Source organism: Amblyomma americanum, chromosome 7, assembly GCF_052857255.1.
Source record: "Amblyomma americanum isolate KBUSLIRL-KWMA chromosome 7, ASM5285725v1, whole genome shotgun sequence".
NCBI lineage: Eukaryota > Metazoa > Arthropoda > Arachnida > Ixodida > Ixodidae > Amblyomma > Amblyomma americanum.
In genome coordinates, this window is record NC_135503.1 from 19,210,072 (window position 1) to 19,237,923 (window position 27,852).

The 27,852-nt window shown below is 45.8% G+C and overlaps 1 protein-coding gene across 1 annotated transcript; it reads right to left on the bottom strand.

The window, feature by feature from the left end:
- Positions 1–7,186: 7,186 nt before the first annotated feature.
- On the bottom strand, positions 7,187–26,880 carry LOC144096994 (uncharacterized). Its single transcript, XM_077629799.1, has 9 exons — positions 26,638–26,880; positions 23,673–23,906; positions 20,955–21,177; positions 18,852–19,005; positions 16,725–16,837; positions 14,716–14,854; positions 12,423–12,599; positions 10,421–10,543; positions 7,187–7,441 (listed from the first exon to the last, which is right to left on the bottom strand). Exons 1-9 carry the CDS (start codon positions 26,708–26,710, stop codon positions 7,208–7,210), a joined length of 1,470 nt encoding a protein of 489 aa, XP_077485925.1. The 5' UTR covers positions 26,711–26,880; the 3' UTR covers positions 7,187–7,207.
- Between the last annotated feature and the right edge of the window lie 972 nt (positions 26,881–27,852).

Genomic DNA, 27,852 nt, shown 5'->3' on the forward strand with positions numbered 1-27,852 from the left:
TTCTAATCTTTGTATCCCGTGGATAACTAGAGAAGGGGGGGGGGGAGGTGTAGAGGGGGCAGTAGATTTGAGATATCTGTGACGTTGTAAGCGTAGTTCCAAAAGCTTAATGACTCACGGCTATGAACCCGAAGCCTGTCTCTGCTGCGCATCGACTGTACCTTTCAAGAGGGCGCGAAATGCGACCTCGTAGTCCACATAATGGAGCTAACTGTGTTCGGATATCGCTGTCTCTATATTCTTCCTTTTATTCCTTTTTATATCCTTCCCCCATCCTTTCCCCCAGTGGGAAGTGGTTCCTCCAGTCGTCCATGATACCCCTCTTACCATTGAAGCAGTCTCTTTTCGTGAGATGGGAGAACTAGACCGAAATAAAAGGCCCAGGGCATCGTTAATAACTACAACTGCGATGTAAGCGAGACGCGCTATCAGAGCACGCAAAAGCGTGCCTAGGCTGTATTAATGACCATTTCTATACAGTGAAACCTAATAATGCGGACCACACCCAGGATGGCTCGTTAAATGTGCCGTTTGGTGGTGTTCCAGAGTTACTTAAAAAACAGCATTTCTATTCTCAGCGTGTTAGCATTGTTCAACCGCAGCTTCTTTCTGTTCCATGGTCAATTTATTTATTTATACAACATTTATTCCGTTTCCAACTACCGACCAGTGCGCCAGTAGCTAGCGCCGCCGTCCCAGTATATTTTTCTTTTAGGACACACGTTCTCAATAGAGATATTGAGTTTCTACCCCGGCCTTGATGTCTCTCTTATTCGCCTGTCTTCACCGCTGTGTTGCAGTACCAGCTGCGGTTTTTTGCGATAAAAAAACATAGAACTACAGCACCAGAAAATGATAAAGCGTCTCTGGTGATTCCATATTTAAGAGCAGAATGAAACTCTAGAAGCCGAATGTGTCCTGTATTATGGTTCTGTCGTATATTATTAAACACTCTGAGCCTGTCTGTCCACATCGCCGGTGCTTCACACGATGTTGTCCTGTCATAAATGAAAACGAAAAATTGAAAGCTGTCGAGACGTCTTCGAATTCCAATAAACTGATTCCGATTCTGACAGATGCTCACACGTGCGGGAGCATCGCCAAACGTGGCACATCTTCGTCTCACGTCCTCTTTCGGTTTCTCGAGTGAGCTGTTTAAGCCAACGCTCAGCGCATCTTTTTCATCCGTCCTGTTGTCGAAATGAAAACGCGATGTTCAAGAAATTGAACAAGTTTTCACTGGAATTGAAGGGGGGCTTCCCCGCGGTTTGTACGGTTGCAGGCGAACGCAGATTTGGAGCGTTGCAGCATTGAAGTGGCGCTGACTGGACGTCTCCAAGTACTCGTATGGTGGCCATTATGGCAATGGTAACAGTTTGCGTATTTCACAGAAGAGGATAAGTCAATAGAGAGGAAGTGCTCGGTTATACTGGACCAACAGTTGCTGCGTGCTTGTAAAGAAGTGCCTTCACTTTGCTGTCAACCGTTCGAGGAGACAAGGTTGCATTCTTCTCACTTTTTTATGCTGGCTAGAAGATTTTCATCATAGTTTTGGCTCTAAGTGAGCATTAGGTTACACCTAACTAGCCTGTGCTTATGTTAGAGACGCCGCCAACGCTGCTGCTTCTCCATGCAGGGCAGCTTGCATAGCTCGACTGGAAAGGAGGAGGTAGGTACGATGCTCGTGCAGCGTTCCAGGCAGACTCAGAAATGCGTTCAACGGCCTGAATGGCTGAGTGCCTATGGCACTCGGCTAGTGAGCTCGAGGTCCCGGAACTGAATCCCGGCCCCGTTTGCCGCACATCGATTCAGGCCTAATGCAAAATGCAAAAACGACGGCGTACTGAGGTGCCCGTACATGATGGATAAACGTCCCTTTTCTTGCTCTTTTTGTCAAATAGGAAGGAGAAGAAGTGCGAGCATTAGAGGACATTGGTATTCTTGGCATTCATTGGCATTCTCCACTGTACCTTGGCCAATCCCCCCGCGTGGGTATGTGTCATATTTACTGAGGTGAAGAAGAAAAAGAACGTTAGAGGACACCTCAATGTACAATCTTTAGCAGCAGCGAATTGGGTTTCTTCTACTTAGCAGAAAACTTCGTATGGTCCATCGCCACCCTGTTGGGCAACTGCAAGCTCGATCAGTGCGCGGTGATATGAAAGACGTTGGACGTCATTGCAACGAAGAGAAAGCTCACCTCTTCCATTATAGGCCGTAGCGGACCCTTTTGTGGTCTGACACGGTTGCACAAGCAACCGCGGTACGATAACGAGGTACAGGTTCGCGTACCCAGCCGTCGCAAGTCAGTTTACGCCACATTGACGCAAGAGGTCAGCGACGTAGTCATTGATAGCTTCATGTTAGTCGATGCGGGCGCTGTCAGCTTCTTACGAAGGTCAGTGGTTGTTTCCATTTTTACCCTGACTTTATGACAAATCCAAGGGGTGTCATTGCCATGCTAGCCTGGTTTGGCGGTGAATTAATAGATAGTGAACTTAGGAACGTATATCAGGCTGTTTAGGACACTGGCGCTGTTATCCCGCTGTGATGTGCAGAAGACGAGCGCAAAAAAAAAAAGCCTTCCCCAGCCTTTGTATACATATATAATTAATCCTTATGTTATGAATTCCGCTATTTTCATGCAGTTCAGTACTGCGGGCAAAGTCCACGGGCCGCTATGGGAAAACTTCATATTACATAAACAAGCGCTGTCAGGGCTTGTTTGTCTTGGTATCTTTCTTTGCTCTTTCTCCGTGCGGCTGCGCGCGGCGGAAAACGCGGAATACGCGAAGAAAATGTCAAAGAATGCCCTCCCTCCCCGTGCAATGGTGCATTATGCTTGTCAACTTTATTATGGTAGAGCCGCATGTAAACCTTCTGAAACAGAGATAATTGCTATTTCACTATTTTAGTAATCCAAATTGCATGGTTTTTCAGTCCGCAAACAGATTTGTTCCTCTTTACAAAACAGCAGGTCAAACACTGCTACGTATTTGTAGTTTTGATCTGTTGCTTTATTGATTCGAGCTTTATTTTCAGACAAAAAATTGTCCCTTATGTGATGCGGCAAAGGCATTCATTTCCTGACGAGGTCGCGCCACGCGAAATGCGATCAGTGAATGTGACAAGTGAAATTACTCCCGCTCATGAAGTGTCTGTCGTTTTCTTCGTGTGCCTGTACCATGTTGTCCATAGTGACACGTTTGAGCCCTACTCACATGTAGTGAAACTGGATGCAAACAAGATAGGAGCTGAGTGCAAATAAGGAATGCTATTAAGTGGGAGGAATACGCTATATTTGCTCTAACGCTTCCTCCTATCTTTAACCTTTGCTACTTAATCATCTTTTGGCAGCAAGCATATGCAGCGCGTAAATTGTAGTTGGGGTCTTTACTTCTTACTGATCCGAAGTTCCCGGGCTCGAACCTGACCGCGGCGGCTGCGTTTTTGTGGAGGAAAAACGCTAAGCCGCCCGTGTGCTGTGCGATGTCAGTGCACGTTAAAGATCCCCAGGTGGTCGAAATTATGCCGGAGCCCTCCACTACGGCACCTATTTCTCTTTCTTCTTTCACTCCCTCCCTCATCCCTTCCCTTACGGCGCGGTTCAGGTGTCCAACGATATATGAGACAGATACTGCGCCATTTCCTTTCCCCAGAAAACCAATTATTATTATAATTATTATTATTTACTTCACCTTTATGCATAAAGCAAGGCGGTCTCCCGTTGAAGTTGAAGTTTTATTCTCGGTTTCCTTCTACACGGAACTAAAAGAAACTAAATTATCACGAAATAAAGGTGCGTTTTTGCACCTTTCCGTTAGCGCTGGCACGCGCTAACGGAGAATCTTTAGCGAGGAGAATCGTTAGCCGTGGCTCTGAAAAAATCGAAGGTTCGTCCTCGTAATTTGGTGTATTCTATTCTGAAAGCTAGAAAAATTATTCTCCCAGTTCCAAGAGCCAAGCCGAGCACTTGGAAAGAAATGACAAGTTAGCGCCGAACGAAACTAAATCAGTATTTATGACGTGCGCCAAGCACAGGTAGACATATGTTGTTCTGTAATTACCAAAATAAATAGGATAAGAGTGATATATCAAGGAAAAGTTTCTTTCACGGCGTGCAGGCTTCTGTGGGGAAATCTTTATGCATGTCCTATGGCAATTAGAAGCAATAAATCAATTGAAGATATTCTGTTGTTCAAAAAAAAAATAGAATCTGGCTGCTCGACAAGACCGGCGGTTTAGACTCTGGTGTTCTTACATCTTTGCTCGGCGCGTCAGCATCCTTTACTTTTTTTTGCAGTCCATTTCTTCTGAAATGAACCACAATGTAAGCGCATTCTGTACATATCACTGAAATGTTTGTCTGTGCCCACGAGAAAAACGTGCTTTTGTGTTAGAGCACAAATTATTGGTGTTAACATCTCTGAGTTATAGAGAAATAATTGATGCTTGCTGTAATAGAACTTATAGTCTAATTAGTTTTAATACTTGTATAAGACCGACCGAACTATAGGCGCACGCAGGAAACAGCGACTCACCCGCAACGTACACCGGGAAATCATCAGCGGGGCGCCTTTCCGGCATCATTACGGTCTCCTCACCATCCAGGTGGTGGCTAACCCCAAAGAGAGGACTGGAAGGGAGGGGTGGCAAAGGAAGGGCATTGCGTAGCGTGTGCTGGTCTGTGCTCGAGCACGCAGGTATGAAGCTGCGTGTACGGTTCAGCGTTCCTCGGTGATGGGTGGGGCGGCGTTGGAGTCCGCAGAAGTAGAGCGTAAGATTGATTCCTTTCACTCGCCTGCGGCTCCGATACGCCTTTCGAGATCAATGCTGCTCCTATTCCGAGCGCCCCCCTGCCAATTTTAGTGCGAAAGCACAGAGATGGGCAAACCCCGAGCAAGACCGTGCGATGTTTGTGTGCCAAGTGAAAGGAGTAAATAAAAATGATGGTTGATTTGCGTGCTTCGGCCAAATAAGAACTAGACGTGCTAGCATGCAGTTCGGTTTTCTCTTCGGTTTCGGTGTTCAGATCTCCAGTGTTCACGGATGGCAGTTGTTCGAATAGCGATAGTGGGTTAGCGTCAATATATGCGGAATTGGTCATTATCTCCCTTCATAGATCTCTGGGAGTCTTCTTACCACAGCTGGCGCAGTGGTGCAGCGGTCAAAACATGCGCCACTTCTCTTCTCTGGCAAGTGCTGCCATCGGTGGGACATGGGTCGGGTTGCGACCCAGGTGGCTCTTCCCGAGCAGGCTCTCACAAATCATTAAGCTGCCTCTCAACACTGTGGGGAGGCTGTTAGGTATATATAGTATATATACAAATGAACGCACACGCGCGCCCGCACACACCGCTGGTTTTTCTCGTCATGGGACTAGTAATGTTTTCGAATTAAAAATAACGAAACATGAGAGAAAAGACTGCGCCTATTTTTAGCCAACAATCCAGAGGGCGACCGGCAATTACACTGGGAGGAACTGCAGCAAGGCTCTTAGAACACCGAGTCTTTCTTTGAGGCTGGTGTGCGCAATAAAAGCCGGCTTTACCACCTGGTTCATTGCCGGCAAATTTATCGCAGCCGCTCGCTCTTTTCGAGAAGGCGCCACTGATAAAAACAAAAAACGGAATGATTGCTCCGTGCAAAAGGAGGGTGTATAGCACTACGGCTGGCTGACCCATAAAGAGAGAGCCCAAAATCGGAGGGACCCTTGCTCCACACGTCACTTTCGTGTACGTCGGTATAAGGGCTGCCGCTCTTCCGCGGTCTCTCCTTTCGTAATCGTTCTCACTAAAACGCTGCAGCGTTCACAAAGCTGCGGGAGTGCTGAGCCAGTAACTAGGGCACGACAAAAAGTGGTGCAGTGCAAGTGTGGAACGCATTAGTCACGTAACAAAGCCAACTTACGCTGTGCCCTTGGCGTGTCCTTTTGTTCGGTGCAGCGTGTGTGAAAGTGCTCTAGGCTAATTCTAATGAAAGGCCGATGCCTCCTCTGATCCGAAACATCGCACCGTATTTTAGAGAGACTGTAGGGTATAATCGTCAGTTCCGTTCCTTTTTCTTCTCGTTCAGTCTCCCGCTCTCTTTTTCATCTCCTGGATTCGCTTCTGTTCCTTAAAGACAGTTGGGGCGCGTGCCTCTCTACGCGAGGCAACGAATACCTGACGCACGCGTGCTTTCTCGATAATGAATTCAACTAAAGCGAGTGTGCCGGTACTCCTGAAGCCTGCCAACAGGGCTGGCCCCGGAAAAGCGTGGCCACCAGCTTTGAACAGAAGCAAAGATTCGAGTTTTTGCTCAAGGACACAGGGCGGGCGAAAAAAAATCAATGCTCTGTTTCCTATCGATATGGAATGCCGAATACGTCGTGACCATTATTCAGCGACTCGGAAGCTGTTCGGAGTTTTAGTTGTTAGAGAACGACCCAGTTTGCGAAACCAAGTGACGAGCGGGAACGCCCTAGGTCTTTGGAGTTTGCGCTCGCTAATATTTCTCCGATAAAAATATTGTCAAAAATCAAAATTGGGAACTTCCCTAACTACAGTTAATTTTGCAGCAGCTGTCGGGCTACGCACCGAAATTTATACTGCGCTTTATTGAATACTGGATTACTTTACCCTGCGCTCTTCTTACCACGCGTGAGGCGGGCGTGACTCATCAGCAAGGCTACGAGCGAATGTTCGCCCACGCTAGAGCAAGGGGAAACTCCGAAGCCTGACGGTACGATATGAGAACGTTCTCCCCGCCGCTACCTCGCCCCGCTGGCGAAGAGCGGAGCGCGCACCGAACAGTCCGTACGCGCCGACCTTAGCGCGAGCGCAGCAACAGTCACGCCGTCTGTGGCACTCTTGTCGCTGCGATTCCTGCGCCCTCCCTTTTTAAGAACGTAAACTAATTAACCAGGGAGGGTGCATCGCGGGAAAGCAAACCAAAGGGGACGTCGTGAGGCAAAGTCCTCGCAAAGTCATGCAATATTTTTGTTTTTGTTCCACCGGGGGGGGGGGGGGGGGGCACGCTAGCGGGACCGCGACGACACCGACGACGATGCGAAACCGGGGGAACTAGGGCTAATACAACTAGAACTGTAATAAGAGCGCGCTGCTTGCTGATGTTCAACAACGAAAGGTGACCGAATCTCAATTTCTTCCCCGCTGGCTCATGCAATGAGCATGGGCCCTTACATTTATTCATTCAATTCTTCTTACTACTCAATTTCAGTGAGGGCGTGTCGAGGGACGAATTGCCAGCAGGGTCTCAAATCTGCAAAGCGGTTGAACTTGGTCCTGTAGAAGTTGAGGATGCTGCGAATCGCGTGGAGCCGCGAGAAGGCCCCGAACTTGTTCAGCGGCCCGCAGAAGTTGGAGAAGTCCTCGTAGTCCAGGTCGTACACCGCGATGCCGAAACGCAGGGACAACCGCTGAGCCTTCACGGTGCACAGCTGCGGGGAAAAAGGAGAAGTGTAATGGAAGGCTAACTGAGGAAAAAAAAGTAAACTTTCTCGTCGCTAATATTAATAATAATAATAATAATAATAATAATAATAATAATAATAATAATAATAATAATAATAATAATAATAATAATAATAATAATAATAATAATAATAATAATTGGGTTTTGGGGGAAAGGAAATGGCGCAGTATCTGTCTCATATATCGTTGGACACCTGAACCGCGCCGTAAGGGAAGGGATAAAGGAGGGAGTGAAAGAAGAAAGGAAGAAGGAGGTGCCGTAGTGGAGGGCTGCGGAATAATTTCGACCACCTGGGGATCTTTAACGTGCACTGACATCGCACAGCACACGGGCGCCTTAGCGTTTTTCCTCCATAAAAACGCAGCCGCCGCGGTCGGGATCGAACCCGGGAACTCCGGATCAGTAGTCGAGCGCCCTAACCACTGAGCCACCGCGGCGGGGCTCTCGTCGTTACCAGAAGCGCGAATTCTCTCTAGCGATCATGTTCTCTGTGAACAAAAAGCCGCTTAGACGAAATCTAACCAGAATACGCTTAAGAAACGCGCTGAAAATAAGACATCAATAGAGGTCCGAAAACGTCAATAAACTCCTAAAAGATATCCAGGGCTGTTTAACAACCCCGGGTATCTCACGCCGATGGCATAGTGATTGAATTCACTGGACTTATTCCCTTCTTATCGTGTTAACTGAGTCGATAGCATGGGTGGAGGGAAATGCCAGGGCCGGTCGGAGTGTTTAGTACCTCTGGGGTAGGGGTGCGAGGAGGAATGGCGGGCTTCTAGAATGAGCGCGCGTCACATGCGGGCTACCGCGCGTCAGGCATGGTCTCGCATGAACGCTCATTAATCCTTATGAGGCGGGCTTACGGCGTGACAGGTGCACTGGCGCAAAGTAATGAGAGGAAGAGTAAGACAGGAGGGAGACGAGCGAGAGTGAAAGCAGATGGAAAGACAGGGCAAGTGCTTAAACAACAGTAGCTTAGCGTGGAGCCCTGTAGACTGCTGTTTTTTAAGTTCTTGGTCTTTCTCTTTACTTTTACTAGCCTTCTGTTCGGTTTCGACATAATTTCGGTTAGCTTTTACTTTTTTCGCCTTGCTCTCTCTTTTTCAAATATACAACTCCAACTGACCTTTGTCAGTCGCCCTGTTTTCCCCATATTTTTGTCTTAGCGTGAGCATTGCACACTCGTTTTAATTTCCCTTTCGTTCACTTTTTTACTCGGGTCAGTTTTAGATGTCATATTTGTTTTGAGCAGGAGCCCTTTACAATGCCTTCATCTTTCTCCTTTTACTCGATCTACATTTTATTTCTTCATTTTTACCTGTGTTTTTGTTGGGCTTTTAACTTTTAAGTGGTGTCTCCTTTTTGTTCGTCTGCATCTCGGCACCGTGCTTTTCATATTTGGCACTATGTTCATTTGATTTATTTTGATTTTGCTCCTCTTTGCGCATGCTCATCAACTGATAGTGGTGTTCGGCTACAATATATTCGAACTGGTGGCTTTTCTTAAATAAAGTTACAAGTTAGCGCCTGTCCCGTGCACATCTGTGTTATCCGTATCTTTTTCTTTTGCGCTATGTTTTAAAAGAACAAGTGCTGAAGACGACCCGTACGACGACGAGGACACGATTTCGTTAAATATGTCATCTACAGCAGTCGCTGTAAATGTTCCCGGAATAAGTGGCAAAACAGGCAGTCTGGCTGCATTCGGCCAACGGGTAGTGATGGTGTGGAAGGATTATTGCAGTCACTGAAACACGCGAAGCCATGTTTTTTCGATGTCACCACAACGCTGTGGTAATGAGAACAGCCGGAGGCCTTGAAATGTGAACAAATGATGACGAACATGACTGGATGAATCACAGGACGTCAAGAGGCCCTTTCGACTGATGTGGGAATCAAGTATTCGTATGCACTGTATCTACCTGCGCTTTCATACTCAACTTAAGTAAGTTTTACTCCTTTTTTGGGCTAGATGACGCTGCACAAATTAGCAGTGCTCGAATAAAGGCTCAAAAGCTAACTATCAACATTTTACCTTAGACCAAACGCTCTGAGCAAGTTTCAAAAAACACGCGTGCAAGATGCAATGATGTCACAGCCAGAAACGCAAATAAACAAAAGTAAACGGCTAATTTAGTGCGGATTTAATTTATAGCCGTTCACGAAACATAATTTAGCAGATATCTAGCACCGTAACGTTCTGTTAAAAATTTTTGCGTTTTTGGCTTGTCATAAAAGCCACCAAAAGTAACCGAGGTGTGCATTGGCAAGGAATAAGAGAAGTCTCCACATTCGAAAACTGTATGACTCCCCTAACTTTTCCTCTGTCATTTTCTCGCCTCAATTTTTTTATTTGTCTAATGATTGGATAAACTTTCAGGTTCTCAGCAAGAATTAAGGCTTTTGCATTTGCCGTTCTTCTTGCATCTTGGTAATTGCTTCCAAAACATAGCTATTCTTTCTGTCTCCCATATCCAGGCGACGTGATTAATCACCCCTCCACCCCCCACCCCCGGGCCGAAAAAAAGAGAACCGAACCTACAGTTAGTAAAATGAGGCAGTGGTTCAGGAAGCAATTAATTTTCACCGGTCTTTGATTCGACTAGTCTCAAGAGGCTTGTCTCCTTCATTCCCATGAGTTTGTTTGCTATTCTTTTACAACCAAGCCTATAGGAATATAGAGTCCTGGGAGGCTTTGATAGTCAGCCAGAAAGAAGACGAACAAAAAGTCATCCGTCTGGCCCTGGGAACCCTAAGAGATCCCAGCCTGCTGAAAGAAGAGGAAGATGACGGCGGTCCAGACACAATTCGTCATCGTACTCTGATTCCTTGAGGGGTGATAATAAGGGTATTTCATCATCATCACACAGTCCCCCTCTCCGCCCCCCCCCCCTAAAAGTAGACCCACTTATGAGCACTTATGAGTCCGCTGCAGTCTCACCTTCCTGGCGAGACCCAGTTCGTTGTCGTAGGCGAACAGCACGGGTTCTGACTCGTGTACAGCCAAGACAGCATCAGCCGAACGGCTGTAGCTCGCTTCAAGGAAGCTGTCGTTTCTGCAGACCTGCCACAGTGCGAGGAGACAAGAGTAGCGCTTAGAATTCATCTACACGGGTTCAAAAACCTGCGTGGCGATGAGTTTGATTTACTAAGGCACACAGCACATATTCTCCAACAATCGAACTCACTTGCAAGTTTGAATGGCACAAAGTTCTTCACTCCTGAATGTCACTTTTGAAGCGAAAGCTTCACTACGCTAGGTTTTCAAGAGGGCAGCGTCATTGCAGTCACGTGGCAGGTCATGTGACCTACTGACGTCATCACAATCTGCCCACCGTGGCAGGTGGCAACTGCCCCATCGGGCATCGGGCATTTCATCGACGCTTTGCAGACAATCCGTTTGGCAGTCTGTGTGGCGTTTGTTAACGCAGCCATGCAAAGGAAGCTTTCGCTTCTCACCAGGGTTAACCGAAGTTTAAACCACAGATAATTTTTCAGCTCTATTGTGTCTCCATATATATAGCATTTTTTAAATGGTCGCCAACAAACCTCGTCGACTAAGGATTCAGACATGCGTATTAACGTTTACGCTGTATAGATTTTCTGTACAAATAGTTCAGGTTCATGCTAAAACATCAACTGATGTATTTCAGTTTAAACCACAGGATGAACGTTTTTATGCATAATGGGAATCGCCGCTTGTGCACTGAGGAACACAGAGAATTAATTCGATTTACAGAAACAGATTACCACATTATAAAAATAAATACGTTACAAAAGCTGCAAACTGAGTTTTTTTTTAAGGTAGATAAAAAAAAACAAGAAACACACGTATCTCAATTTAACTGAGTCCTTGAATAGGGGAACATTTCCAAATGTGATTTTGTCACCAAAAGATGTGTTTTCCTGCTGGACAAATTAAAATGGCCAGGAAGAATTCATGTTTGCAAAAAGAAAAATTGTACCAAGGTCCTTTTAAGATGGTTGTACGAACCGAGTTGCCATAAGCAATGACATTGGACGCGACATAGATAATCGATACGGTGATCCTAGAGGCGCGACTCAAAGGTAAGTGGAGGCCTAAATTTCTGTGCAGGCAAAAATAAAAGCTTCAGTGTTGTAGGCTTGTAGGCTTAGCCTGCCTCTTCCTTTGGAGCATTTTAGTAGTTACTTCTTCGGATTCCCCCCCCCCCCCCCCCCCACCCCCGTAAGGCCCCTCAGAGCAGACAGTTTTTCGTCCTTTAGAGAAGGGTGGTTTAGCAGTACCTTTGAACGGCCAGGGACGAAATGATTTGAAAACCTGACACCCAGTCTGTGCGATCGCAAACACGGCACCGTGATCTCAATTGCATCAGATACAAAACTGATGGCACTTTGACACTCGCAACGTTGGTTCAGTGGTTAGAGCACTCGGCTGCAGTGTCCCAGGACACGGGTTCAATCCTGGCCACGCGAGGTGCGTTCGGATTAAGGCGAACGCAAGGTGCCCATTTACTGTGCGGTATCAGTGCGCGTTAAAGAACTCCAAGCGGTTGAAATTCGTCCGGGGGCCTATACTGCGGAGTCTCTCATAGGCTATGGGCCGCTTTGGCACGTTAACGACGCATAATTTACCCTACGTACGACACCTGTAGTCTGGCATGAAGTCATCGAGGCCACAGAATGTCTCCTCGAATCGCAATGCAGTCAATTTACTTTGTTGTCATAAATAGAAATTTGTGCTCTTCACAGAGCATCCTAGTGCATTCGACATGAAGACCTCGAAAGCAATAATTTCTTACCGGATGTGTCCGGGCGGCGATATTTTTTTTTCCCGCATAAGCAATGGGGCTCCATTTCTATCAGTAAAACTAAAGTGTTCTCTTAAAAATTGAACGGTAGTGTACGCTAAGACTAACTTGAGACCTCCCTGTGCACAGTTGTGTGCTGTTATGGTGGCTCACCTCGGAATAGCTGCCGAAGGAGGCGGCGGTTGTGTTATGCACGCAGGACGAGAAGAACTCGTCGTACCCTTGAAAGGGAAGGGCGATCGTCCAGCGGCCTTTCATAGTCACCGACAGAGCCCAGATTATCGGCAGACCGCGCCCTGACAGCCGGTTCAAGGTGCCGGCGGCCACGTTCTGGGGAGACAAGGTCGAGCTGCTAAGATTGAGCTGTTCTGGAACCAAGTTTCGTTTGCTGACTCATACAGCAAACATTTCTAGTGATGTACGGATGCGAAGCCAGCAGCGATTCGGAACTGCACGTGCAAGCTATGACACTAGTATGTAACACCCGAGCTTCGCTTACGCTTTGGGGCGTAATGCTTACCCCAGATTGGTGCATCCTACGCTTTACACGATTTTGGGTTTCGGATGAAATGGGGCACGGGGCTTCGCCTTTTCGGGTACGAATTGACTTTCCACAACTATTAGCCCTTCTCGGGGATAAAAGTCAATGAGGTTAAATGTTAGAGCTCGGAAAGCCATCCTTTATTAACCGTCCTTCAGATTCGTGCTACGTAGGGGTGCAACCTTTTGTGCAGAGAGAAGAACGGCAGAAAGAAGAAAAAGAAATTCAGTGTCCACGGTGGTAGTCGAACCGCTAGACCTCCACTGCAGCAGATTCAGCCTTTCGAATACGTCGATTATATAAGCAGCATGGTAGAGGTAAGTGTAGGCCAGTCGAGATTTATGGAACGTTTTGCTACGGTTCCTGCAATGTGCAGCTGTTTCATTGTCATGCGCTTCCGCACAAACAACGGGCTCAAAGCGGCGTTTTTTGCGCAAGAAATAGGGTAGGATAGCCTTTGGAGCCGGCGCCACCGCGATCCTGGCACCATTTACTGAATGCCGCCTGGCACCGTATCGGAACTGTCTGCTCTCCCCGCCCCCGCCGTGGGTGCGTGTTCTTGTCTTACTGCAGAGCATGGCGATGCTGCGCCGGGCAGCCATTGGGTGAATGGTGCCGCGGCGACGACTAGCCATTTTCCCCTTCAGGGCACCGCCTCGCTGCCAGATAGTATAAAACCGTGCACTTAGTATTTAGTTTAAGAGAAAGCTTCCAAAAACAAAAATAAAAATGCCCAGCCCGCACCGCTTAAGGCGCAACGGGATAAAATCAAGAAAAAATTAAATAGAGGGCAGACCGAAATAGATGTTTTGCATTGCAAAAAAAAAGAAAGATAAATACAGAAATAAAAACTGCATATCCAGTATTAGCTAATAAGCTAAGAAAGGCCCTGCATTATGAATCTTTGCTAAAGGAAAGGAAAAGATGAAATGAAATTCTGAGGGTCTTGACTAACACATTATCTTGACACAGATGCTTGAATGAGTTTACTGACTCACGTTATATTTACGTTATATTTATAAATAAAATATAGGTTGTTCACTTTAAGACACACAATCAGTGCTTTCAGGTGTCAGTTTTTGTTTCCATCAAAAACAAATATTTTAGACCGAAATAATATATTGAGACCTCAAGAAATACAATTTGTTGGTCTTCAAGCGCAAAACGTCAGCGGTTGATTTTTAAAGTGATGCGCAAGATTTACAACCAGGCGCGTTGGACTCGCCATGTTCAAACATAATAAAGGAACGCAGAAAGTCGTTTTAAAGAAGGACGCCTTCCCTTTTCTTAACTGGCGGCGATCTGCAGGTTTTATCCCTGCTCTCATAGCCTGGTTTGGATCAGCGCTCAGCAGTTCTTTGGAATACATTTATTGCGAAGAGCTCCGACGACGGACTGAAACGGCTGAAGAGGTTAAACAGGAAGGTGGGGCCTCCAGAAAAGTATCATTATCTGCATAACGTAAACTGCAAGGCAATGTCTTCTTTAAGTAACCTCCAATTAGCCGCTCCCTTTGCCAGCTATGGCCAGTTTTTTCCTGAAAATTTCGTATCTTCAAGCCCAGTGCCCACCGTGACCTGCTGCACAATCCTTGCCATAAAATTTATTTTCTTGCCTTCTGAGACCAATAATTATTGTTGTCCACATTAGAGATCATTTCCGCGGACACAATTAAAAAGACTCTAATCATTCGGCGACGTGTTGTATCTGTTAGTTTTATGGTGTTCGTGTTCTTATTCGCAACGGCACACTCAATGTACAACATGCACCAGATACACGACATCCCTATTTTTTCATTTTCTCATCTTCATTTTCTTCAACCATTTCGCAACGATATGTTATAACATGTCTGGTTGAAAAAGAAACAAGAGACTATGACGTGGGAGGTAAGCACACGGTACTGACCAGGTCGTGCTGGTACGTTTCTTCAATCCCCGCCGGTCTGCTGAGCAGTGTGGGGGGCATCACACGACACAAGCGGAAAATGTTGTCGCCATAGAAGTAGTGGCCTTGGGCGATAAACAGGTCCGGCTGATAGAAGTTCCTGCGCAGACACAGAAGCTGTTGGTGTTAAACAGTCGAAACCAGTTACACACTTTGCAAGCGCTGCCTGATAAATACGACAAACTTTTTCATTTTCTATATTTCATTTTTTATATGAGCTATGCATAGTGCCTCACATTGCTGTAATATGTGGAGGAGGGCCATGTTATAACATAGAAAGCTGGTGGAGCATAAATACAGACACCCCTCCCCCCCTCCCCCCCCCCTCCAAAAAAAAAATCAATAAACCATTCAGCGCAGTTTGCAGAGTCAATTAAAACAAACTACTTCTGTACAGTCCGCGTCACACTTGTATGGACCGCTGGAGCGGCGCAGTTTTCCGCATAAAAACCGACGTCTTGGAGCAGCTTCTACGATTTACAAGCAACGCTTGCGTGCAAGTAGAGCCCCACAAACTCACAAACAAAGTAATCAAAAGCGATTTGCTCGAAAACCATTTGCTGCTTCCTAATTTTACATTTTATTACCCAAAAGACGCGGGTTCGATCCCGGCCGTGGCGGTCGGATTTCTATGGAGGCGAAATTCCAGAGGCCCGTGTGCTGTGTGACGTCAGTGCATGTTAAAGAACCCCAGGTGGTCGAAATTTCCGGAGACCTTCACTACGGCGTCTCTCATAGCCTGAGTTGCTTTGGGACATTGAAACCCTATAAACGAAACCAAATTTTATTGCGTGGAGCGCACTGCTCGAGCACTGTAGAGCAGGGTGATGCAGACTGTATACAAACAATCAGGCAAGAAAAGGACATGAATTTCACGGAGGGGAAGCAAACCATTTCTTAGACGTTTTGGGCACTTCCTCCTGGGACAACCTGTTGCATTCGTTCGTGGTTTCTGGAAAGTGACGTTTTCACTAAATTTCCTATGCTATTTCATTTCTTTTACATTCAATGAGTGGTTCCTTCTCGTCGATATGTAGACAGGCTGAAACAGGTATTTGGTACGGTCAACACGTTTGAACCTTAGAAACTCGAATGTTTCTCTTTCGACTGTACTTCCTAGTATTCCTGTAAACGGTTCAGAAAGTACTAAGTACGCTCCCTACCCAGAACAATATTCAGACAGCTGAGTACTCTGGCACGTATGCTACGACTTGCCACAGCATCAGACGTAGTGGTCATCGGCACATAAACACTGTAATGGCGTACTGTGGCATTGATGCTTGTGCTACCAACTGCAACGTACCAGTTGACACCGCGTAAGCGGCATGTCTGAGCTCAATGCCAACTGAGGCGTGGTAATGCGAAAGCATTAGGTGCTCATCGACAAGAAAACCCGACTTTGCCAAATAAGTCGCTGCGTTAAAAACAGGATTGGTCGAAACTGTGTGATGTCATTAAAGGCGGAAAATACAAATTGTTAACCAGCAATAATCAGTGCTAGTACTTACAACTGAACCGACTACGAAGGAATAGAATAAAATTATAGCAGAAATGGCGTAGCATTACAATAGAATTGAACAGAATTGCAATGTTCTCGTGTTTCTCGCACGCAAGTTCCTTAAATGCCACCGTAATTGTTTGTAGGTGCGTTTCTGCCGGCATCAGAAGCAATAAAAGCATAAACTCTTCAGGACATGAGGCATTCCAATTTTTTTGCAGACTTCCTACTCCAAAAACCAGTGCGCACGATGAATGTCTGAGCGTCTTAAATTCTGCCAGCTCAAAAATTCCGGAACATTCTAGCGTGTGTGGCATCGAAATGGAATGGTGAGGAATGTTCAGATATCAAATATTGAGTATAGGTTCCTTAAAAACAGGCGTAAGCTTTTGAGAATGACCATGTTTCAAACTAAATTTTGATGACAACTAAGTTTTAGAAAAATGTTACTCTGGCAGTCCTCAGCACTTACGTAAACTTGTCATTATAGAAGTGTAGCCACTGGTCATCAGTAACCAGTCCAGCGAAAAAAATGAAAGACGGGTTGCCCCGTCGCCTCTGCATCGTAGCTTCCGTGTCGAGAGCCTGAAAAGAGTGAAATGTTGATGTCAGTTCGGGGAGTATTCGGAAACTGTCTGGTATGTACCAGTGTAAAATAAGCTTTTATCGCGCGCCGGACTGCAGTAAACCTTTGTTTTATTGTATCACGAGACAGCCGCAACATAGCATGCTTATCTTGGAAACATGTATGGCGCACGCTCAGTGTGTCTCCTTCATTCAGAAACGTTTTTGAATTTTTTGTTTAGAATATAGAATTTATTGGGTACATATTGGATAAGTACATAAATTCGGTATACAGGCGGGGGTCCCAATGTCAAGCGAATGTCACGTGAACCAAACACGTAGCTTTACTGTTTATCTCTGTATCTATCTGGAGTGACAATTCGCTGTCCAGTACTCGAGCCTTCTGGTGAAAAGTAGATAACAGAGTCCCCTGACTATCTATGGACCTTCCTAGCGGACCGGGGAGATGTCAGATCGCCTCGTCTCCGGACTGTTACAAACAGGTTACGCTGCCGCATCCACTGTGTTAGCACCATGCGCACAAATCAGTCCGGAGAGCCATATAGCGACACCCATTGATCCATTGGAAAAGTCCTTCACAGATTTTCCTAGAATGGAAGGCGCACCGCGACCGCGCCGTCAGTTACTCCAAGAAGGATCATCGCGAAAGGAAACGCGTTATTTACTCCGTCGCGGGTGCTTCGCCGGCACATTGGGACGTTGTTATCCAAGGTTTAGCGTAAAAATGTGCTTTGAAGGATGGCTGCTACGTACATGTTGTCAAGATAAGAAGATAGAAGAGGCGCTTCGTGTTCTGCAAATTGTGCAAGTTTTCTTTTGCCAGCCACACAAAGAGAGCATTAGAACGGAGAGTTTTCCTACAGTTGCAGAACGCTTGCAGGATTACGACGGCGTAGTTCTTATCAATCATTTAGCCTATATTTATAAGATTGCCTCATGCGCAACAATTCTAGATAAAAGCATTTTTGAACGTTAAAGGGCTTATAAGGGCAATTTTTTCTCGTATTGTAAGATTTCGCTATAACCAACAATATATCCGCCGATCTCTTGTCGGCAGGGTTGAATGTTTTTGCTATGAAGGCGCGTGCTATCGTCAAAAGCGGCCGATATTGGTTTTCTCTGGCAGCCTTAACTGCTTGAGTAGAGTGATTGAAACACTATAAAATAAAGATTTTGCTCCAAATCGGATGAATGAACCATTACCTTCAATATTTCTGTTCCAGTACCTTACAGTTATTCAATATTCTGCATATTTGTCCAAGTATGTTGTATTTGGTACTAGAAGAGGCTACGCATATACAAAGAGCTATTAACGAACATCGCTGAGCATATATGACTTAAGGGGACATTTCAAACATCGAGCGAATCACTTTCACAAAAGCGAGCCTAAAAGCCTGACGATGCCGCTTACCTGCGGTTTCGGACATTCGTTAGGTGGCGGGCAGCGTAAGAAGAAAAAAATTACACAATTGCACTTAAGCCTGATTAATAGCGGTAATGCGAAAGCCTTTCCCGTTCCTCTCTTTTTCCCTCCATTCTTCATTTTGAAATTTTTATTAAGTATTTGAAATTGTTCTCTCTTTACGTTATTTATTTTATTTATATTTTATATTTTTGTTTTTATGTTATTTTCTTTTTTGTTTTTCTCTACATTTATATACTAAATAAGACTTCTCAAGCATTTACACTATTTTACATCTAATCAGTGTTACAAAATCTGCTTCAAACACAGCGTTTATTTTCATTAATTCAAATTAATTAACTAAATTCAATTCATCAACCAAACTTTTCGCATTTCAAGATCAACTCACGCATAACCTAACACAATCAAACTTCTGCACATTTTCCTCCACAGAATGACATAATCGTGCGGACAATATTTGCGGACTCTTTTTTTATTTTATTGCTGACGCGACATTACCGTATAATGCTTTCGCATTAATGAAACTAAAATCGCCCGGCCCACACCGCGTCTTGCACAAGAGGGGGCCATTTTGGACCGGCTGCTACATACTTTCAGTACGAGCAGGGCCAGTTCCACGTCTGCTCGCCACGGGTTCCTGGTGGCCGTGTCCAGGATCCCGAAGTGGAAGATGTCGTTGCGCCAGAAGGGCTGCAGCAGTGACGGGGTGGTATTTCCCAGCTGCCGGTAGACGCTGAACGCCTTCCTGTACACGACGGGAAGCACCACATATAGATCAGACTTTCACACGAGCCAAAATAAGGATTATTAAGCTTGAACCAATCACAGTCACAATATGCCGGTGAGAATTGTGGCATCTCTACCAGCCCTGCAAGCCGAATGACTGTAAACCACAAGTTAACTTGAGAAACCCTTAGCCAGTTTCTAACGTCATAATTTTTGCTATAAATTTCGACACCTCCCACACGGGAAACGTTGTCTCTCAAAGCTATACGCAGCGCGCAATAGTTGATCATGCACAAGTTAGCGTTTTCATACTTTCTGGGTCTAATCGTATTTGATGTGTAGCAACACATTAAATAAATCTGTCATCTTCAGTGCAGCATTTGGTTTGTTTTTCCAGGCTTGTAGCATTTCTGTTTTCTTTATGGGGTTTTTCAAGTGCCAGTGTGTTTTGGTACATAATTTTACATTTTAGGAATTGCTGTCTCATATATCTATTTCTTTTATTAACTGTGTCGAGGGTTGTTAACTATTTTATTGCTTTAGTATTGCAAGGTCGTATTGCTGACATCAATGGTATTTACAGATTTTATGTTAAAAAAAATGTCTGTACCTCCTTACGTAGCATACTCTTCACATGAATTTTAGCAGTGGAGTAAATAAATAAAAGATACTGCGCGAGGGTACAAAATAACATTTTTTGCTGACTGATTCAGTTCCACGTAGATGTTATGATTTGTTTGTAAGCAGACGCATACTTGAAACCAAAATGAGGTAAACGATGCTGCTTAAAAGAATACAAATCACCTAGCATTCATGCACGCAGCTTGAAACACGGGAACGATGTCACTGGAATGCGCAGGAGTCATCGATTTCTGCCCTTACGAAGCAGTACTGCTCAACATATTGCTTTGAAGCTTGTAACCTATGTGCTGAGTTTGTATTGGGTTGAGTTTTCTGGCGACAAAAAGCTAACGCTATCGCGCGCGATGCATATGATAAGAAATATTATGCAAATTTAAGTATTGCCCAGATGTAGTAATTGTACACAAGTACAGCTTCAATTTGATGTGTATTTGTAGAAAGAGAGGGGGCGTAAAGGACATGAAAAATTGCGGATCGATTGTCTCTGCTACAAACAAGGTATTTACTTAGGTAAATGTTAAGGCGAGGGTTCATTTCGATGGAGGCGAAGTGCAAATAATAATAATTCGTTTTTGGGGAAAGGAAATGGCGCATTATCTGTCTCATTTGCCGTTGGACACCTGAACCACGCCATGAGGGAAGGGAGAAAGGAGGGAGTGCAAAAGGCGCCCGTTTGCTGTGCGACGTCAGTGCACGTTAAAGGTCCCCATGTGGTTGATATTATCCCGAAGCCCTCCACTACAGCAACTCCTTTTTTTCCCTTCCACCTTCCTCCTCCTTTTACAGCGCATTTCGGGTGTCCACAAAGATGTGAGACAGTTACTGCGCCATTTCATTTCCTCAAAAAACCAGTTTTCATTTCCCCACTCCGGCTGAGAGCATCCTCCATTTTAGTTTACGTTCGTGCGAGCATTCTGCGCGTTCTACTCGTTCAAATAGCACACTGCAGGCATCATTCAAAAGCTTAATCAATATTCTGTGAATCGATGCACATCGCTGTGGTGTAGTCGCACTATCAATTGCACAAGAGATTGTATTGTAGTGGGTAGGGCCTACTTGATAGGACCTACTTCAGAGGATAATTCTGAAGAAACTGCTTTCCTTAGGACAGTTTTGTTTGGCCTCCGTATAGAAGAGATGCTTATCTAGTACCATAGTGTCTCAGAAGAATTCGCTGAATTGTGATCGGCAGCCTTTCAAATATCGCTAAATTTGGCTGTTTTTGGCATGAATATCTGGTGTGTATTGGGGTGCACTCCACCAATATTTTAACCCTTTGGGGCGGACAGTAAACTAGTGGAACCTGTCAAGACATCTCGAACTTACTCAAATGCGAAGCCGATACCGAAGGCCGTCGTGCTGTACCGGGATGGGGCGTTGAGGAAGACGCGCAGGTCGATGTCCCATTCGTTGGGCAAGGCCAGCGGGTTTCGGTTGTCCTTGTCGACCGAGTCGAAGAAGAGGTACTCGCAAAGACCGTCTTGCGGGAACATCTGCACCGAGTTGGTCCTGGAGCCCATTGTGCAGACTAATGGTTGCTCATCCATAGCTGCACGAGATGGTTATCGCAGCCCATCGTAGTCAGCAGTCGACTTATGCATCCACAACAGTACACACGCTTCTCCTATTGACCTGTAAATAACCCTCTCGTGGCCTCTGCGGACAAACGATACCCGTGCAGCACGTCGTGAACCAGAAAGAAAGCTCTTGAATTGTGGTACCGTCTTGCCAGCGTGTCCCCTTCAGAGATGGATGGTGATCCAAAGGGGAAGAATGTTAAGATTTTCAGACTTATTGAGGAGCATGCCACGTTTTCACAGAACAGAATTAATCCTCGAGGATGATTATTAAGCAATTCCTGTCGATACCTCATTTCTGCATATCATTAATTCACATCGGTTTGGTTTGGTTTATGGGGGTTTAACGTCCAAAAGCAAGTTTGGCTATGAGGGACGCCGTAGTGAAGGGCTCCGGAAAATTCCACCGCCCGGGGTTCTTCAACGTGCACTGACATCGCACAGTACATGTGCTTCTAGAATTTCACCTCCATCGAAATTCGACAGTCGCGGCCGTGAATTCATATTTCAGTGTCTTAATTCGGCTTCTTCTGACTTATGTCTTAACAACAAGTCATGTAAACAAACTAGCACTACTTCTGTGTTTTAAAGAGATCATTGATAAACGAATATAGGGAAATGCGCGCTGACCAAAGCCGTACCAAACCTGCCGTAAAAAGCGCATGCGTGAATTTAAAAAGACCATTCCTTGCAGTCACTTCGCATGCTCGGATTTAAATGATTCTGCGGATGATGTTGCAGGTTTGGGCATTTTATTACAAAGTCCACAGTTCTGCACATTTCTCTGTCTATCCAGTAAATATTAGAGCATTTAGGGGCGCGTGCACAAATATATCCACAGCACCTGCGGGAGTTAAGGCGGAACCGCATGGCGCGATTTCAGGCGCGATTGACGCGCGGATGATGGGACGCGCGCGTCTTTTTGACGCGTGCCCAGTATGATCCGTCTCGAAATCGCGCCGCCGCGTGCTCCTACTCGGAGTAGAAAAAAAAACGCCTCACGCGGCGCGTCCGCCAATCAGAGTTCAGGTAAGTCACGTGGCATTTGGTCACGTGACATTTTGGGTTTGTGGTTTTGCCACCAGATGGCCTTGCTCTCTGCGCATCTCGACGGGACCTCTTTGGTGCAATTTTTTTTTCCTCGGCTGAACTTGCGCGTGCGTCAAAGAAAACACGTGCTACCGTGATTTCGTTCGCGAATCGTGTTCACTGAAATGGACAAAGTAACCTTCAACTAGGCCCTAATAACTTAAGTGGAGAAGCGTCGCGTCCTGTGGGACGTACGCGACCGCAACTATAAAAACAACATGAAACGTGGCCAGGCTTGGCGAGCTATATAGCAGATGCCCTCAGCGTAGACGGTATGCACCAAATCTGAATCTGTGCACACGTGATGTGGCTGCCCTGCTTGTTCTATGTACATTCGCCTCGACAAGCGTGTGAACTTGACATGTTTACCCGCCGTTTTCGTATTTATCTTGCTGGCAGAGAGCATGCCGCCGCGACGCGAAAGCGCCGCTCCCTTTTTTCGTGCGGGTGCTCGCGCGTCGGCGGCAACGCGGGCGTTCGCCGCGCGTCGCGTTTTTCGCTCGCGGAAAACGCGCCATGCGGTTCCAGCTTTACTGCGTCAGACGTTCAGCGTTAGAAGGGTTTTCCTAGAATAGCTGATGAAAATGACTTGTTTTCAAGGCAGGAGGGTAGCCTCCCCAAACAGCACCATGGTTAATGTTCTCTGTGTTTTTTTGGTGCGCCGTCAGCAGCCGCTGGCGATTAGTTCGGAACCAACAGAATGGGGAAGTATGGTCTTGTGCAGCGATGAAGGCGCGAAGTTGGCAGAATTTTCCAACTCGTGGATAAGAGCATTGGAATCGCCGCGTACTCGGGCGCCGAAAGCATGCTTTCAGTTGGCGCGTTATAAATCTCGCGGGCCTTCATTTTACGCTCAAGGTGTACCTCGTCGCAAGCACCTAGGTCGGGTCTTTTTCAAGGCGATCGACAACTTTTCCCTTCGCGTGCTTGCGTTTAAAAACGTATTTGAAAAGTTTATTGATCAATTTAGTATAATTAAAAATTATGCGGAGCAAGAACACATTAGCCGCTACCTTACATAACTAGAAACACAACATTCATTTGGTTCAGTTCTGAAAAACACTGTTTTGGCGAATTTTAGCGGCGGCAAGCTGTACGTAGGTGTATCCAGCACGGTGGTTCAATAGAATTGGTGTTTGTCTTCCCGGGTCAAGGGCGGGGAATCGACTCCCGGTGGCGGCGGTCGCATTTTAATAGGATGAAATATGAAAATGCCTGTGTGCAGTGCGACGTCAGTGCCCATGAAAGAACTCCAACTAGTCGAAATTTATTCACAACGTTCCGCTACTGGGTCCGTCACAGACAACGTGAAGCTTAGATCCGGCAGATCCGCACGAAACAGTGAAGCAAGTCAATGCAATGCTGTCAATACACTCACACAATCTTGGCGACTTGGTCGACGCTGTCGGTGTTCCGGTAGTAGTAGGCAAGGTGGTCTCGGTCGTTGTTGTCGTTGTCGTTGTCGTTGTCCTCATTGACGTCGTCGGTGCGAGCGTGGTCGTCCGCTTAGTAGTGGCGTCCGGCACCGGTTCCTTCGGATCCAGGGGTGGCAGAGGTAGCTCGTCCATTTCGTCTGGAGCCTCGGTCTCGGGGACAAAGCCATCATCTATGCCTGGTGCATGGACCGCAGATGCGTTGTCAGTAACATTTCTAGCGACGGCTTTGCACGCGCCTTCCGCCGTCGTTCATGGCAGCATTTGCGCCCCCCCCCCCTTCTTAGCTAGTGTCGATACAGTGGAGATCGTGTAGTACAACGTGGAATGCAGCGTCTGGAGATGGGGCTGCCTCTGCAGGTATTGGGTTATGTATGGCGTACAGCACATGATTCAAATGTTCCAAACCTCACAAGAGTTATGATCGGTGCCGTAAGGTAGGGTTCTGAATAAATTTTGAGCTGCTGTGGTTTTTTTTTGTGTACTGCTGCTATCCTTCCGTCCGGCCATGCCATGTCATGCCGTGCTATGTTATGCTATGCTATGCTGCTGTAATATACTATACTATATTAAACTATACTATACAATATTGTACTACACTATACTATTCTATGCTATGCTACACTACTCTATACTATACTATACTATACTATACTATACTATACTATACTATACTATACTATACTATACTATACTATACTATACTATACTATACTACACTATACTATACTATACTATGCTATGCTATGCTATGCTATGCTATGCTTTGCTATGTTATGCTATGCTACGCCGTGCTATGCCGTGTAGTGCTATGCTATACTATGTTGTGCTATGCAAAGCTACCCCTAGAGCAGTATATTTTCCGCCGCCGCCTCAGAAAGGAAGAAGCGCCGGACTCAGCCACGGCCGAGTCACATCATCAGGATGCCGTGTTTAGTTGGGAGACGCCATTTTGTTTAGTAAGGGCTGCGTAGGCCTGTGGTAATTACAGTGAGGATTCTAAATTTCATCCTGACGTCGGCGCCTGTCAGGTGCATATTGTTTCACACGCTTCCCTAGAAGGAAAAGTGGAGACGCGGCAACGCAACCACTCAGGGAATGCCGGTTGAATGTATGCTGAATATTTCACACGCTTGGTATTCAGTCATCACACTGTGAGTTCTTTCGAAGGAAACAGCAGCAATATGATGGGTTATTTCTACACGAGCCTAATACTAAACATCAATCCGCTTTAAATAAACTAATGTACAGAAAGAGCATTACAAAAGTAATTTTATTTGCACACAAAGAGCAGCACTGTGACGAAACTATAGGATACCATCGCAGACCACACGAGTTCAGTCCAGCACAAGCCAAGAAAAATGCCATGTGTCTACTTTCATGCGTTGGATGAAGAACTGATTAGGAAACTTGTATGGATGGCGGCAGGTCTTTTCCCACTAAAGTTTGAGGAAGTCTATGGGCCGCTGGGCTCGGCCCATAGAAAATAGTACCATAATGACCATTTAGTACCAGTTGTGCCATCTGTCGGCAAACAAAATAATGCTTTGAACTAGTACTACTCGCCTTGGAACGGACAGTGTGTGCCAGAAAGCGCTCGACAAGCTGGACTTTTTCTGACCCAGAAATGTCAGTCGTCTTATAACGAGCCTGACTCATTCCAGTGCGTAAAGGGGTTCAGAACTGCGGCGCTGCATAATTGAGTCTGGCACTCAAATAGAGCAGTCGGCATCACCCTAAGCGGCGAAGCTCTTGAAGGCGCTCTGAAAGGGGCTCTAATAAAATTGCAGTATGGCTGGTATGTTAAAGCACGCCGCTTCACGAATATTGTCCAGTCCAGCAAGAATTTTTAATGTGCTTTCTAGAAGCTGACTTATCTGTAGTCAAAATTTGAATTTCAGCGTCTTCGCGCCTGAACCTCTCCTCTCGTCACATTTTGCACGCTAGAAGGTCGGCGGTCCTCCGCCGGCCTCACCTCCGGGAGCGGATCCTCCTCACCCGCCGGAGCTACGCGCATTATTCGCCGCGGCCACGGTAGCTGCCTGACGTAGGAACAAATCTAACCAATAGCCACTTCTCAACTTGTATACGCAGATGCGAGCGACAGAGGAGAATGGTAGCATGAAAAAGTCGCCGGGAAGGACTCGCCAACTTTCGCGCTTGATTGTGGGTCCTCTGCTGCATGTAGAAGTGTATTTATTATTTGGCTCAGGTTTTCATGACAACACAGTGTAGTCAGTGAGCGAGTTGACGTGCTCTCCTCGGAAGGTGTTTCAGAGCCCCTTCAATATCAAGCTGGCATGGTATCAAGTGAGATCGCTCTCTACAATGACTCTGCGGTCGAGAACCAACATGATATCTGGTCTGCACGAATTCCCAGTACCTGGTAAATTCGTAGAATGTTCTCAGTGGCCAGCGGGATAAAGATGGAAGTTTTTGGTGATGATTCAATATGACGCTGATACCCTTAACCTGCTTGGTGTTACTTAAACCTAAAGTAGGACACATAATTAGAAGATAGCAGTTGAGAGCAACGGCGTATGATTTGCAGTGGTTCCGTCATTCTGCTAGCGATTCACAGCTCTAACCAAAGCAAACATTTTAATGTTTCACTCTTCTACGCTTCTACGCCTATAATTTCTTATGGAGTAGCAGTTTTTTTTTTTTGATAACGGAAAAACGGTGTGTGCCCGGCATATATATAAGCAGGGCTTCACTGCAGTCTTCGGTTGTATCTGTCTAATGAAGCAATGCTCCTATGGTGGTATCGTCTTTCATATGCCAGAAGTATGCATCCCTCTTCGTTGACTCAGATGTGTAACGAGGAACAAAGTAAGCGAGAACAGACGGTGGGCGCTTAGAGTTCTTTTAAAATTCACCATAGGTCTGCGATTTATTTTTGGTGCTTACCGAATGCAATTGCCAGCGAGGAAATGATCGCTAGCGCGGCAATGAATGCGACCAAGCAGCACATTAGCACCATGGTTGAGGTCACACGGTTCCTCCTGCACGAGGGATAAAGCAAGCGAGATAACAGTGGGCGATATTACAAAGGAACAATAAAAGGTAAAACTTATGAAATAAGAACAAAGCTCGCTACAAGCAGCGTTCCTTGAATAATCCTTGCAGTTGCGAGAAATTTTTTGAACGTTGCAGTTCGGCTTTCTACTCAGCAAACTCGAAGAAACAGCACAGTCGAATTTAACCTAGGTAGTGGAAAACGGTTAACGCATTGCGATTTCTGACAATCAGGTCGTCTGTAGCACTTCTTTCTAGTTTCTAGACAAAATGCACAGTTTGTCTTGCAGTAAAAAAAATAAAACAAATTGAGCGGAGATCGAGCCTCAGTCTGCTAGCCAATGTTTCTACAAGAGGTCTTGTCTTGGTCTTGAGGTAAGAGGTTACTTACAGTCTAGTTTCCAAGCCTGAAAAACAAAAGAAATAAATAATTATTAACGGCGTGCACTGGCAGCTTTCTTATTAAGCAGGGTTTCTAAAGATGAAAAATTTTCACGGCGCAAGGGCATCTGTGGGCAAAGAGCGCCATGAAACAAGGTTTTTTCTTCTTCTCGAGAATTTCACCCCAAAAAAGCCGAGCACAAGGCCAGAGGATAGTTTGTACCCATTGTATCGCCGTTGGGTACCCGGTGGCACTGGGGATTGAACCACGAACCTCCCACATGCGAGGTGTATAGGGGTGTCTAAAGACAACTTCAGTAACAGCGCCAGGTACTTCGTATATTTCATGTGAGGTGAGCATACGCTTATAATTCAGACTCTACTGACAGATCTGCAGATCGAAATCCGCAAAGAGTATGCATGGTGCTAAAGACAGATCCTTAAGGCGCACCGCAGTAATGAATAAATGCATCATAGCTAGGGAGGCGAATGGTTTTTTGAAGGTGGACAAATATATGAAGTGGCAGCATAAGAAAGAGGCAAAGATATCTTCTCATTATAGGACATCATTCTCTGCCATTTTACTGCTCATCTCCTAACATTTTATGTAGCGAGCTTTGAGAATGTTTTCGGGGGAATTCAGCACAAGTTCGCTGTCTTTAGAGGCGTCTTGAGGAGGGATTAAAACAACAAAGCGAAATATATGTGAAGTTAGTCTTTGTTCCC